General features: G+C 42.1%; 1 protein-coding gene across 1 annotated transcript; it reads left to right on the top strand.

Moving 5' to 3' along the window:
* Positions 1 to 1753: 1753 nt before the first annotated feature.
* On the top strand, positions 1754 to 3910 carry LOC125426339 (disintegrin and metalloproteinase domain-containing protein 20-like). Its single transcript, XM_048484598.1, has one exon. The coding sequence runs from the start codon at positions 1754 to 1756 to the stop codon at positions 3908 to 3910; it is 2157 nt and encodes a 718-aa protein (XP_048340555.1).
* The last annotated feature ends 11365 nt before the right edge of the window (positions 3911 to 15275 follow it).

The following is a 15275-nucleotide window of genomic DNA, read 5'->3' as shown; positions in this document are numbered from 1 at the left end:
AGTAATCCTGCTCCTTGCAAGTTAAATGTTGAACAAGGGTGCTCACCTGGTGCCGCTTCTTTGGGACAGTGCTAATGAGAGCCACCAAATTCACTACAAGACTAGGTTCCTTTCTTCTACTATAAAGTTGCAAGAAAATAGGAAACTATAAAAATTATTTTCTCTTCTCAGAGACAAATTAGGAGATCTATGGATCACCCAATAATGTTTTTATTAGTAGATGTTAGTGGCATTCATATTGGGATGATGGCAAAGCACCCCCTGTGCTGTTGTTTCTGACTTCAGAAAGATCCCCTTCCTGGAGCTGCCTATTGTAGAAAATATTAATCTCTCAGTGTTTCTGGTAGTTCAGTTAATGTGCATTTTTCTTCTGTTCAAGCATGTAGGATGGGGGTGGAAATTGCTGCTACTCCATCCCATTAATCTAGTTGGGGAGAGGTCATTCATCCCCTTGCTCAGTTTGGAAGCTACACCTTCAGTGAGAATGACCGATGGAATTGTAGATCAAATCTTATCCTTTGTGAGTATATACAAATGAAACCAAAAGCACTATGAAATATGATTGTAAACCCAGCTGGCACAGATGCAGATCCCAAATGAATTTAAAATAGCATTTTCTGCATTCAGAATTGTTAAAATATTGTACACATGCACAGAAATATTACATCAGAAACTGAAAGACTCTTTTAGTGAGATGTGTGAGAAAGTTCCATGAGTTTAAAATAATTTTGGCTTTTTTCCTCCAACCTTGAAAATGTAAGTGTATTATTCAATTATTGTTTATCATTGATCCTATGGTCGAGGATAATTTGGAACAAAAATGTAAGTGGAATAAAGTAGAATAAATTACAATCAAATCAGATCCTTTACTGAATATGATTTAAAAATAACTAAACAATAATCAGTGAATCATCCACACAATGAGAGTTAATTGAAGAGAGAAAATAAAACTATGCGAAGTTTAATTCCAGGCCAAATTTTAGTTCTTCTTTTTAATTAAACAGTATTTTTATCTTATGTTACCTCTATATTACTTTTATATGTGTGTGCATGCAACAGAGATCCCCCTCTCTCCATCTTCTCTCAGCGCAGTGATTAGTGGGAAGGGTAGTGTCAGTCTGATACACTTTCATTATATCTGGACCAAGCTTTAGCTGAGGACTCCCTCTCATCAGACTGGAGTACCCTTCTACCATGCCTAGATCCCCAACCTAATCTTCATCTTTCAATTGCCATTGATGACGCTACCAGCTGGAGGAGAGGTGGAAGCCAAGCAGCTTTCCATAGATACTGTATCCAGCTCCAACTGAAAATCCTGTTTGAAGAATATTTGTGATAAATAATTGCCATTTGTATGTGTTTACCTCTTAGCATAACCAGGATTGCCACTAGGACATTAGTATTGAGCTTACAGTTGCTGCTTCTGAACTCCTTTCCCTCACTTCCTTTCCCCATCTCCCCACCTCTGCGTTGTTTTCAATTTCACAGCCCTTCGGGTCTGTGACAACTATCCCTTTTTCCAACCATTCGAATCTTTTCCTGCCATTCTCCATATGTTCTATTCTGTTCCTGATTCCAAGCTCCACCCCCATTCTAAGGATAATGTCACTGGCTGTTACTGTGGTCAGAATCTTCTGCTGCATCGTATGGAGCTTTCTTCCCATTTTGGTACTGATCTACCAGCTGCTGCAGGGAAATTCTTTCTCCTAGATAGGGTCAGGGTGTCCTACATGATTCTTTTCCAGTCAAGAAAATGACTAGTAACCTCGTCTGGTTGCTGATGCTGGTCCTGAGAGACATTTTGACTGCTGTTCGAATACCACCTCAAGGGTATAGATATGCCTCTTATGAAGTGATCATCCCCAGGAGACAGACCCTCAGCTATGGACAACAAGATCCTCAAGAACTTACCTACTTGCTGAAGATTGAGGGGGAAAGCCACATGGTTCAGCTCAGACAAAAGAAAGACTTGGTCCCTAAACACTTTACTGTATTCACTTACAATAAGGAGGGGGATATCCTGGTGGACTATCCTTTCATCAGGGATGATTGTTTCTATGATGGTTTAATACATGGTAGGCCTCTTGCTTTGGTTGCCCTCAGCACTTGCTCACAGGGCCTAAGAGGTCTGTTGCGAGTAGAAAATAAGACCTATGAAATTAAGCCTATCCAAACATCTTCTACCTTTCAACATGTGGTGTACAGACTGGAAGAAGAGGAAGAGGCTTTCCACCTGAGGTGTGGGCTAACAGTGGAAAAGCAACATCATCAAATGGCCATGATCAGAAATGTAGAAAATGTAGCTAAAATTTCTTCTAGAGGATCCTGGTGGACACACACCAGATATGCGAAAGTTGCAGTTGTAGTAGAACATGAGCGATATGTCCAGTTTGGCCGAAATGAAACTGTTGTTGCTATGCAACTGTTGGATATCATCCATATGGCAAATTCATTTTATGCTCCACTTGGTGTACATGTGTCCCTGGTTGGGATGGAATTATGGTCGGAAAAAAACCTCATCCCAATTGCTGGCAAGTTGGATACTGTGCTTCATGATTTCAATCTGTGGAGACAAAATGTTCTTGCACCACGCCTAGAGCATGATTCAAGTCATTTATTTATATATAAAAAATTTGGAACTGATCTTGGATTAGCATATGTTGCAGGTATGTGTTCACCTGAGCATGCATCTGCTGTTGAATCATATGTCACTTCTATTTTGATCTCTTTTGCGATTATTTTTACCCATGAGTTGGGGCATAATCTTGGCATGAGGCATGATGAAGGGCACTGTATTTGTGAACTACCAAATTGTATTATGGCTAAACTTCATACCCTCTCTCATAAATTTAGCAGCTGCAGTTATAATGATTATTACACTGAAATAATTCTGGGTAGAAAAGAATGTATGAAAATACGTCCAGATCCCAATAAACTGTATATGCCCAAATTCTGTGGAAATGGAGTACTAGAAGATGGAGAAGAATGTGACTGTGGTTCAAAAGTCGAATGTGAATCAGATCCCTGTTGCCAGTCCGATTGCAAGTTGAGTTCAGGTGTCATTTGTGCTTTTGGAGAGTGCTGCTCCAAATGCCAGTATCTTCCGGTGGGAACTGTTTGCAGGAAAAGTACTAGTATCTGTGACCTACCAGAGTATTGCAATGGGACTTCAGCATGGTGTCCTGAAGATGTTTATATACAAGATGGGGCCCCATGTCAAGATGGGGCCCACTGTTATCATGGGAATTGCTCTACTCATGAAGAACAGTGCAAGATTATCTTTGGTTCAAAAGCAACAGTTGCTTCAGAGGCCTGCTTCAGAGAACTGAATACACGAGGTGATCGTTTTGGTAATTGTGGCATTACTAAAGGCTCAGATTTTAAGGGGTGTAAAGTTCAAGACATCTTTTGTGGCAGGATCCAATGTGAAAACATTAATTATTTACCTTCAATGGAGGAGCACAATAGCATAATTCAAACTCGCATTAATAATAGGCTATGCTGGGGGACAGATTACCATAATGGAATGAGGATAGCTGATACTGGAGCCATTAGAGATGGAACACCATGTGGCAATGGCATGATATGTATTAATAGGGAATGTACCAGTGTTTCCTTCTTGAAGTTCGATTGTAATATAACAAAGTGCCATAATCGAGGAACATGCAACAACCAGAAACATTGTCATTGTGATTATGGCTCTGCTCCTCCGTACTGTACAAGTAAAGGTTATGGTGGCAGTATTGACAGTGGTCCTCCTCCACCCCATAAGGCTATCAGTGCAAGAACTATAGAAGGAATTGTAATTTTCCTTTGTGCTGCTGTATGTTTAGGCCTGTGTTTATATTCCAAGTCTAGATTGATGCCATGGTATAGAAGATTGAGTGGAAGACTCTATCCAATGGCATGAAGTCCACAATGTATCACAATGTATATATATATACACACATATATAGGATGTTCACGTGCCTCCCCTATATTTCAGGTTTACTGATTCCTTTACAAAATCATCTGTACTCATGGCAATGACAGCTAGAGAAAGTCCAGATAGTCTTTAACAATATCTACCCCATCTCAACCAATCCAAGTAACCACTTGGATTGCAAGTTATGCAAATGAGTGTAATGTATTGGTTATGCAATTGAGTGTAATGTATCAGTTATGCAAATGAGTGTAATGTATTGGTTTAGAACAATGGACCTAGTTTGATTCCCCACTCTGCATGAGCAGTGGACTCTGATCTGATGAACTGGGTTTGTCTTCCCTGCTTCTCTACAAGAAACCTGCTGGGTGACCTTGGGCTTGTCACAGTTCTCTCAGACCTCTCAGTCACACCTACTTCACAAGGTACCTGTTGTGGGAAGAGGAAGGGAAGACAATTGTAAGGTTGGGTGTTAGACAGTAGCCAAGCTGCAGCATGCTGCACCAGCACCAACTTCTGGACTTCAGATTGGTGTCCTGAAGATGTTTATGTGCAGGATAGGGCCCCATGCCAAGATGAGGCCTACTGTTATCATGGGAATTGCTCAACTCACAGTCAACAATGCAAAATGATCTTTGGCTCAAGGGCAACAGCTGCTTCAGAGGTCTGCTTCAGAAAACTGAATACTCGAGCTGACGGCTTTGGCAACTGTGAAATTCATGGTACTACTTACATAAAATGTAATTCTAGGAACATTCTCTGTGGCTGAATACAGTGTGAACATTAATAAATTGCCTTCCTTAGAAGAGCACAGCACCATAATTCTAACATGTGTTAGCAACAGTCTGTACTGGGGCTCTGAGCCTTGGCTAATCTGTTGTTCAATTTTGCTGAGGCTCTGGCTGGACTGAAGTGTCCTGGCCCAACTCTTCTTCTGAGGAATCCTCCCCCCTCTGGGATTGACTGACAACATCCCAGGAGAAATCTAGGGCAGGAGGAAAACAGGGAAGGGCCAAAGCATAGAACTGCTGGAGCCAGTAGCTATAAAGGTACATGATTTGGCAATATAATTTCTCTTTACCACCCCCACCCCCCATCCCCATATTAGCAGCCTGTGTCTGGCATCCAGCAGAACATTGTGTCAATAGCATAATGTAATTTTTGGGATGAACCTAGAAGTGACATGATGCTGCTCTAGGATTTCAGCTATTGGTGCAATGGTGATTTGTTGTCTTATTTTTTCACCCACCAGCTGATCAAGAGTGTAGCAGGGACTGGGGACTCAAAAAAGGGGGATCTTCTGCTGGGAGTGGGGAAATGGCAACCCTTCCCCAATTTCTCCTCCATGCCTTTCTGTGGGTATGTGCCTGGTAGGAATGCCATCGCCAGGTGGGACTTGAGGATCCCCCAGAATTACAGCTCATCTCCAAGCTCCTGTCCAAATCTATCCAGCTCATTTCTCTTCAGTCAGCTGACTGTCTCCCTATCTCTTTCTACTCACCCCAGGCATTGGTTGGCCTGATTCCCCCTCCCTCTCCATCACAGTGTCTTGCAACCCCCTAGAGTTTCAATTGTCTCAGAGCCTATTTACTGCACTCTGAGGGAACTTTCCAGTCATGTGGCAAGTGCTTGAAAACATTGTGTCTGTTATACAAGATGTAAAAGAAAAACTGGTCCCAGGATGAGGAGTACAAATCCTTGAATTCCAGTAGGAAAATGAATAGGACAGGGTGGTTGGTAGAGCAGGGGAATCCAACTCAAAGGATCATATGGAAGAGGACTGGGTTCAGGCTGATTGGGATAGAGGTTCTAGTGGAAGAAAGGCAGAACTCCATTGGGTGACCACAGTATTGGTCCCAGAAGAAATACTGAATTGGTCTCTTTGCTTTAGATGCTAAATGGGAAATGAAAGCAATAAGGAAATTTGGAAATTCCCTTCTAAAAGTTGAAGGAGAAACCCAAAATGTTAGTTTGTCAGTGGGCAAAGGAGATAGACGGGTAAAGAGACTTCACTGCAAAGGATAGGTGAAGACAACAATCTATTGTGTTTTACTGCCATGGTGTGTCATCTGTCCTGTATCTAAGTAGATAGCCTTTCTTTGCAAGAGTCGCCATTGGGTGAGCCCATCATCTGGGTGGGAGAAGTATTTCCATTTCTACCCCTCCACTCACAAGGCTAGTGAGAATGAAAAGGAAGAATATCGCTTAGGGGTTGGGGTTTGTAAGAAGAACTAAAAATAACGCTGATGAGAATAGACTTTTTCATTTCTCTGCCATTAATCAAGAACAGAAGATTGTTGGTCATGTAGTTTATAAACTAAATAGAAGAGACCATAAGATTCCTAAGCACTTCCACTGGCAAATACCCTCCTTAACTGCCCCATCATAACCCCAGAATTATAATGGCCCATTCCACACAACATAAATAAAACATCTTCAGGACATTAAAAACGTGTCTTCCAAAAAAGGATCCCACACCCCTGCCAGAAGAAATGACAGAATCAGGCGGGAACAGGGTCAGCTTATAACATTAAGTAAGGAAACTATTAGAAAAATGCAATAAGTTTCCAATGCTCTCAACTCCAAAAAAACAAAACAAAAAACAGTCCAGGTAATCCCTCTCTCAAGAGAAAGACCATCTGAAGGACTCCTCCAGCTTAAGCTTGGGTTCTTTTTTTTGGATGCTATGCCAGTGTCAGCTCACTCGTGGAACACAGCAGCTTTTCTTGAAGGTCAGTTCCCTGGGCTAGTTAATTAACTTATGTATTTTAGTTGTGAATCTGGTCTGGGAGGGGAGAAATTGCTTCTTCCTTGGAATCTTCCATCAGTGCTGACTTACGATTGGTTAGTCACAGGGATGTAGGTATAGATTTTTTATGGGGGGGTGTTTGGGGGTGGGGCCACACCCCCATCCAACTCTAGGGCATGGCCACGCCTCCCCAAGCCCCGCCCCTGGCCCAGCGCTTATAAAAGCAGCTCTCCAAGGCCGGGGACGGCAGACTCCCCCGCCCTGCCCTCCCCTGCCCCCCATCAGGTGGGCTCCCAGCCAGCAGCTGGCAGTTCCTTCTGCCCTCCCCTCTGGGCAGAGGCATAGAGGGAAAATGGAGCCTGGTGCAAAATCTGAGTTTTGCATCCCATCCCGCCCCTTCCACCCCTCTTGCAGTCAGCTGTGATAGCTGGAATCCAATCTCCCCAAACAGCATCACTTTCAATGGTGTTTAGAACCTAGAGAGCCAAATTCTCCTTTTTAAATCCAACTTTAAAGGGCAGAATTCTGGGGTCCCTCAGTTAGAACAACATTGAAAAATGCAACTTCGCTGTTTTGGGGTGGGATTTCATCACCCACCCCTGAAACAAAAGCATCACTTTCTAATGTGCATGTGTAGTGGTTAAGAGCAGGTGCATTCTCTAATCTGGAGGAACTGGGTTTGATCTCCCTCGCCTCGCTGCTTGAACTGTGGAGGCTTCTATCTGGGGAATTCAGATTAGCCCCAGCATCTCCCACACAATGCTTTTCAGGCAGGTGACTTTTGGGCTAAGTCACAGCTTTTTGGAGCCTTCTTCAGCTCCCACCCACCCTCACAGGGTGTTTGTTGTGAGGGGGTGGAAGGTCAAGGAGGATTGTAAACCTCCTTTGAGTCTCCTCCCTACAGGAGAGAAAGTGGAGGATATAAATCCAAACCTCCTCCTCCTCCTTCTTCTTCTCTAAACTGACTCAGATTCTCCCTTTAAATCCATGCCCAAAGGGGGGTGGATTTTAAAAGGAGAATCTGGGGAAATTTGGGGTGCTTGCTGTCAGGGTGCAATTGTTAGCTTAGGCAGCACCAAACTTTTTTTAGGGTATCTTTTAGGAGACTCTCCTATCGATACTACCCAGAGCGCAAGAGCTATTAGGGTCCAAAGTTATGGACCCTGAAACGTGTAGCCCCCATCTTCTATTGGCTCCCATTGGAAACAATGGATGATGGAGGCACCCCCTTTTGGAGTCCATAACTTTGGACCCCCTGAACCAAACCTCACCAAACCTGGGTAGTGTCACCAGGAGATTCCCCCAAACAATCCCAGAAAGTTTGGTGCTGCTAGCCTAAACAATGCACCCCCTGCAGGCCAAAAACTGAAAAACACTAAAATGTTTTTAAAACCCACAAATGGGTGGGCGGAGTTTTGGACATGAATGGGGGGGTCTGAACCCGAGGAACCCCCCCCTTACCTACATCCTTGGTTAGTCAGGTCAGGAGGTTATGGTCAGCTTTTCCCATAAGTGTAACTAGAGAAAACAGTTCCTTTACCACCCCCTTCATTTCCCTCTTCTGCTCATCTGTGCTGCAGGAAGACCTCTGGAAACACTTTGGGCCACTCCCCACTCACCATAAGCCGCGGGGTCACCTCTTTAAAAGACACGAGGAGGATGGACGTCTCTCATCGCCAACCAGTGCTCCACTCGCGCGACTCTTCCGATCCTTAATTTGTCCGCCGCTCTCCCACCTCCTTGTCGCGCGGCAAATTAGGTCCTCTGCAAAGAGCAACATTTTCAAAAAAACTAAAAAAGCCGGGTGCCGGGCTTTTTGGTTGTTTATGCGCGCTGCTGATTCTGGCTCTGACATCGCCAGAAGCTTCTGGCCAATCAGGAAACAGGAACCGCCATTTTGTTTAGGGAGGGTGTCCCTGTCAGAAAGTGCTCGGAAATTGAGACATGTGCACAACAAGAAGTCCCAACATTGCTCTTTTTTTGCCTCTTTTTGCTCGGAAGCTCCGCATGGTTTTGCAGCTTCGGCAAAGTGCCGGGCTGGAGCACAGGGTTGTGTCACGGGCGTAAACCGAAACCGATTTTTACTTTCGCTTCTGCCCAAGCAATTTGGTAAACGGGTAGTGACGCCAGCATGCGGTGACGCCCGTCAAAACAATGCGCTCAGCTTATCCAAACCAACTTTTCGGGTCAGCCAATCAAAATGGAGCCCCGCCTTTGGCTGGCTGCAACTCCCACATGTAAATGACGCACACGCGTGCCAGTCAATCAGAACGCTTGATTGCCTCTTTGACTCTTGATGTGGAACCCCACGCTATTTCCTGAATGGAAAATGAGTGGGGAACAAATGTCTCCGTGGTCAAAAGCCACGAAGGCTTTTCTACGAGGGGTTGCTGCGGGGTTGCACTCAGACGAGGTAAGTGGGGAGTGGCCCTTTAAGAACTATTTGAAGTGTCCTCAAGTAAGTACTACACCTGGTGAGCTTTGTAATTTTATTGCAGTCTACTGGCTCTGGACTTTAATTACTAATTTAATATCTTCTTTTAAAATTTTATTTATTGAAGCTTTATTTTGCTTGATTGTGTGAGTTACGCAAGGAGTTACTGGTGCCAAACCAGGTGAATTTAGTTGTGTTACTTTTCCTAACACAAATTTTGTCTTGATACACACTCTGAGAAATTTCTCACCATTCAGAAAAGTGAAATGAATGCAAAAATATTTACTTAAACATATAGCTCAAAATCCAAAAAATCCAAAATCCAAAAATTTGTTTTCACATGACTCACCAATCAACTGTAACCTTGTTCTTATAGTGTAAAAGTTCCTAGTAGTGTTCCATTTTTTATTGAAGTGATCCCATCCCCTTGCAAAAGCAGATTCCCCATCACACATACAGACATTTGCAAAGGTGTGTTTTGCACAGGGAAGCAGGAGGGGTTTTCCCAGGCAGCCTGTTTGAGCATCCAGTATTGTTGAAGGTAAAGGATGAATACAGTGATGTTATCTCGATATTCCTGTTATTAAAAAGTGTTGAATAATCTGCATGGTGAATGTGGGGTGTAACAAGTAAACTCCACTACAGACATTCTTTTCCTCCAAATCATTAAAAACACACACACACAAAACCAATATATTGGGTTATTTGACAAGAGTCTACTGATTCTGACTCACTCTCTATTGTTGCCCAAACTCATGTTGCTGATCAAAATAAATAAAACAATCATAGTTCTGAAGTCTCCACAGTACTGAAAATAATTTTGTTTGGGGAGATTCCCAATATTTGGGCCGAATCCTTCACTAATAAATGTCTGATGCACATTCAACAACTTGTATAAACCAGCCCAGATACAACCACTCTTTCTCCCAAAGTTTCTTCAGCCATTTATAGTGCACTCTGTTGATCTTTGCCACATAAAGCTCTACCAGAAAGTTACCAATGCAGAGAGCAAAGTAAACAATCAAGTACCGTTTGGAAGTGAAGGACTTTACGCTGTTTCCTGCCTCAACCTACAGAGGGGGTTTTACTAGAGAGCTAGTGGCTAGATAGGGACCTAGGGATTTGACACCTTTACTCTATCATGCTGGTTCTATCCCTTTGATGTTAGACTGATACTCTCAGGGACTTCCTTCCTTCCGGCTTCTTCCTCGACCCCTTCTCTCTTCTATTCCTACCATGCTCTTAGAGAGAGGATGGATGCTCCTCGCATCTTTATCTCTCATCCAGCTAGATTAGGATAGCATAAAGTGACTCTCTATCTTACTCTACCTTTTCTATCCAGAATGGAGTTCACTAATAAATACTCTTTTTATTAGACTAGAAACTACAACTGACTCCGACTTTCTTTTGTGTAAGCTTGCAGCACATTGGGATCCATCACGCACGCACACGAGGTAAGGGCTTCTGCTGTGTTCTAGCCACCCGTGCCGCTCTGCTAACTACGATAAAGGTAATCTCCAACTACCAGGAGCACTTATCCCAACAGTACCAACCACGCAAGGCCCTCTGAAGCCGAAATAATTCAATGCTGTAATATATTCTAAAATATATTTTATTTAATCTGCTGTTTTAATCGGGGTTTTAATATTATTGCTGTTATTACTCTGTTGTTCACCGCCCAGAGCCCTTCGGGGGAGGGGCCGTATATAAAATTAATTATAAATAAATAAATAAATAAATAAATAAATAAATAAATAAATAAAATCTTCTATTACTTTATACATGGCACCAAGCTCTTAACTGTGTAACCACATCAATATGCACAAATTATCCTGTTATTCAACTCATATATACGTAATGTTAATCAGTGCTGATTAAACCAAACAAACCCAAATATAAACAATTCCCTTGCTGGGATTCAGTGAACATAAATAATCCCTTTCATCAGGAGTCAGTAAAGTTCATGCACTCAGGTTGTAAATCTAATGGCTTGGTTGTCTAGCTTCCTGAATGTGTCAACAAGCATCCAAATGACTGCAACTGCAAAGTTCCTCAGACGTTTCCTTTTCACAAACCAACACAATGAATTAAAGTGACAGACCAGTCCTGGATTTCTCTGTTTGTATGTGTAAATTGTCAATCCGGAAGCCCTGTTTGTGCACTCACGGCTTCTATATCAGGCACTATACCAGTGAGACTTCTGTCTGCTGGTCCGTCAAACAACATTTAGAACGCTCCACGCATTAGAGGTGTTTTCTTTTTCACTTCAGTATTTGCTTAATCATGTAAGACTGTCCAACATGCATGGGATTCTGGTGTAATAAAATAAATAATACAAAATAATATCTCTAATTTTATAACCTTTATACTTATATTATAAATGTCTATCTCTACCCTTATTATCAATTGCACTCAAACGCCAATCTTTCCAATAATGAAAGCTGTGTTTCACGTTACTTATTTCAATCATAATACTTCTCATATAATATTACTTCTCATATAATATTTCAGTTCATTCATCAATATATATAATAACTTACATGACTCTCCGTGGAGCTGTATTTTTCCAAGTTGGCTCATCGTCTGTTTACTAATCGTCAGTCCTACTGGGTTTTTGTGACCTGTTAATCAATCACACCTGTGATGTTAACCTGCTGGTGCAAGCTAAAAGGTACAGGTTCTGATGAGTATCCACTTTTACAAATGGCATGAACATTCTAAATCTTTATTCAATCCAATTTTATAGCTTTGGAATTTATAAATAAGTCTATTTTCTGTCTGCAATAATAATTTCTTCATATCTATATATCCTGTGTTGTGTTATCTTTTTTAACATTGCAAATTTAATATCTTGATCAGAATGTCCCATTTGTTGAAAATGTTGGACCAAAGGAGCTTCTTCCTTTCTTATCCTTGTATTTAATCTATGCTCTGAAATTCTGATCTTCAAAGCTCGGGTCGTTGAACCTATACAAAATTTGCTGCATGGATACAAAAAGATGTAAATGCAATTTTTCATATTACAATTTGAAAATTGTTCCAACCTCCAATGTACATTAATTTGTAGAATATCAATAACCTTGGTATTAAGGGAATACCCACACTGGGCACAATTCCCACATTTAAAGTGGCCTACCCAACTGGGGGTGGTTATCTTCTTAGATAAAATATCTGCCTTCACCAAATTCTGTTTGAGATTTTGGGTTCTTCTATACCCAATCTCTGGTGCCCTAGCACATCCTGGTAAATCAGAAACAACATGCCAATCTGATGTAGAGGCATAGAATATTTTGGGACCTGACAAAGAAAGACAGCCCAGAATAATGCTAAGTGTATTAACATATAACGTGTCTCAAAATGAACTGAGAGAAAGCTTTAGCCACTTGTATATTATTATAATATTAATATAAATTCCAGTACCATGTGGTATTATTCTGCATAAAGATGTTGTAATGTACAAAGATCTGACTCACTTTAACTGGTGTGTTATGGATTTTTTTTCTCATATGTATGAACAGATCATAAGCTCTGGTACTATTTAAGTTAACTAATTAGGTTCTCTGAATGCACTCTCTGATTCTCAGAACCTCCACCTCCTTTACCACAGGAGGGGGGAAAAAGAAAATAATAAGTTACCATTAACCAATTTTGTTCCTGCAGAGGACTTAGTCACAGAAATGTATATGGCTTCCAGTGCTATTTGAATAAGTGAACTATCCCCAGTTTACACTAGTGGAGCTGAGATCTCAACCAAATCCAAGTAACAAGTGAAATACCAATTATGGAAGCATTTTAATTCAAAGTCTTTTTGAAGTAATTGAGCAAGTCACTGACAACAGAAGCACTGAATGAGGTGGGGAGGGGAGATGGGCATAAGCTGGGAACACAAGGGGGCATAAGATATGAAGAGCTGCTTGTATAGTCAAAATCCTATTTTCCAGGGATTGTTTACAACATAATAAGCAAAACACATCCATTTTATATTAATAGCTGAATAGTTTAGTTCATAGCAGTCTGAATATCCGCAGCAGCTATGCAAGGTTGACCATGGTTAGTTCTTGGCTAGGAGAATCTTCAGGGGCTGATGGGAATTGTAGTCCATAACATCTGGAGTGCCAAAGGTTCGCCACCACGGCCCTAAGATATATTGGGCTTTGAAGATCAGTACAAGCACCTTGAATTAGGCTGGGAAGCAAAGTGAGGACCAGATAGTACCAGACTGAAGTGCTTTGGTCCAGACAATTCACTCTGGTGAGTGTTTTGACTATGGCATTCTGTACCAACTTTAGCTTCTAGACAATCTTCAAGGACAGCCCTATGTAGAGCAATGTAGGTAGCTGCACTGCTGCCCTGATAGAGGATTCATAAGTGGCATGTGGAACAAGAACTGGTATTGTAAGTGCATCTGTATATTCAGATTCAAATCCAAACGCTGTCCCCTCCTAATGACCCAGCCTTGGAAACCCTGGAGCTCATAAACTCAATCAGTAACTCCAGAGACTTAAAATATTCATATTTACTTGGGCCATATCAGAAATGATATAGACAACAATAACCAGACCTCAATAAAACAAAATTTCTAAAAGAAGTCAAATATAATGCAAAGACTGCAAATGCAAATCATCAGAAAAATCAACACTTTGATTAAGAACTCCTCAAGAGCCCTTCGGGGATTGGGCGGGATATAAATCCAACAAATAAATAAATACAATTCATCCTAACATACGGCAACATCTATGCGAATCTGAAACTCTCTCTCCTAGACTTTATGGACTTCCAAAAATTCATAAGCACTCCACTCAGACCCATTGTGAGTGCCACTGGATCCCCTATATGCGACTTGGCAACATTTCTGGCTGCACAATTACAAAGCCATATTGGACTTACCACACACTACATTAAGGACTCAGCCCACTTCATAGAAAAAATCGGCCAATGACAAACTGATCAGCTTTGATGTGGTTCCCTATTCACCAAGGTCCCCATAGCAGACATCATGGCACTCATTAACTGGATTTTCCCTAAAGACATTACAGCCTTGTTCCAACATTGCTTCACGACAAGCTACTTCCAATAGGACAGTGATGGTGAACCTTTTTGAGACCAAGTGCCCAAATTGCAACCCAAACCCCACTTATTTATCGTAAAGTGCCAACCCGGCAATTTAACCCGAATGCTGAGGTTTTAGTTTAGAAAAAACCGGTTGGCTCCCTCTTCCTCCGCCCCACACCCTTGAGCAGGGGCCAGCCTGCTCTAGCCTCTAGCAAGTCCCGCGTGCACCGCTCTGTGCTTCTCTAGCATCTCTGCATCCTCTGTGCCCCCCCCCCCTCAGGCAACAGCCACCCTGAGCACAGGCACCAGGTTCACCAGCCAAGTCCTCCCTGCTCACAGTGGTGCGTGCACGTCATGCTTAGTGGTCCAGGCCAGCCTAGATGTGTGTGTGTGTGTGGGGGGGGTGATTTTCCGCTCCCCACATGACGAACTCTGTATGTGCGTGCCCACAGAGAGGGCTCCAAGTGCCACCTCTGGCACCCGTGCCATAGGTTCGCCATCACTGCAATAGGATAATGAATTTTATGAACAGAGAGATGGAGTAGCCATGGGCAGCCCTCTTAGTCCTGTAATAGCAAATTTTTACATTGAACATTTTGAGAAACAAGCCCTGGAAACAGCACCAAAAAAGCCCACTATATGGTTCCGTTATGTGGATGACACATTCACAATTTGGAGCCACGGGGAAGAAGAACTAAACAAGTTTCTGGACCATATTAACAATATCCACCTGGACATCTAATTTACTATGAAAAAAGAAAATGAGGGAAAACTACCATTTCTAGGCCGAAACAACAATTGGGCCACACAGTATACAGAAAAACTACACATACTGATAGATATCTACATAAACAATAATCACCCAGGACAGAAAAGGAGCACAATAAAAACTTTGGTAGATCGTGCAAAAAGAATCTGTGAACCCCACCTCCTTCAAGATGAACTGAATCACCTAAACTGAGCTCTACAGGCTAATGGTTGTTCTACTACAGACATCTGAAGAGCTGCAAGACAAAGAACAAACCACAGGAAAGAAGATAAACAGCCACCCAGAGGGAAAATGGTCTTACCATACATCAAGAGATTATCTGATTGTATAGGGAAAACAGTCTACAGAC

This window comes from Sphaerodactylus townsendi, linkage group LG02, assembly GCF_021028975.2.
Source record: "Sphaerodactylus townsendi isolate TG3544 linkage group LG02, MPM_Stown_v2.3, whole genome shotgun sequence".
Taxonomy (NCBI): domain Eukaryota; kingdom Metazoa; phylum Chordata; class Lepidosauria; order Squamata; family Sphaerodactylidae; genus Sphaerodactylus; species Sphaerodactylus townsendi.
Note: the sequence above shows the minus strand (reverse complement) of the source record. Positions and strands in the feature narration are given on the sequence as shown.

Coding starts and splice junctions, on each gene's coding strand:
- LOC125426339 (XM_048484598.1), top strand. CDS start 1,754: ATGACTAGTAACCTCGTCTGGTTGCTGATGCTGGTCCTGAGAGACATT.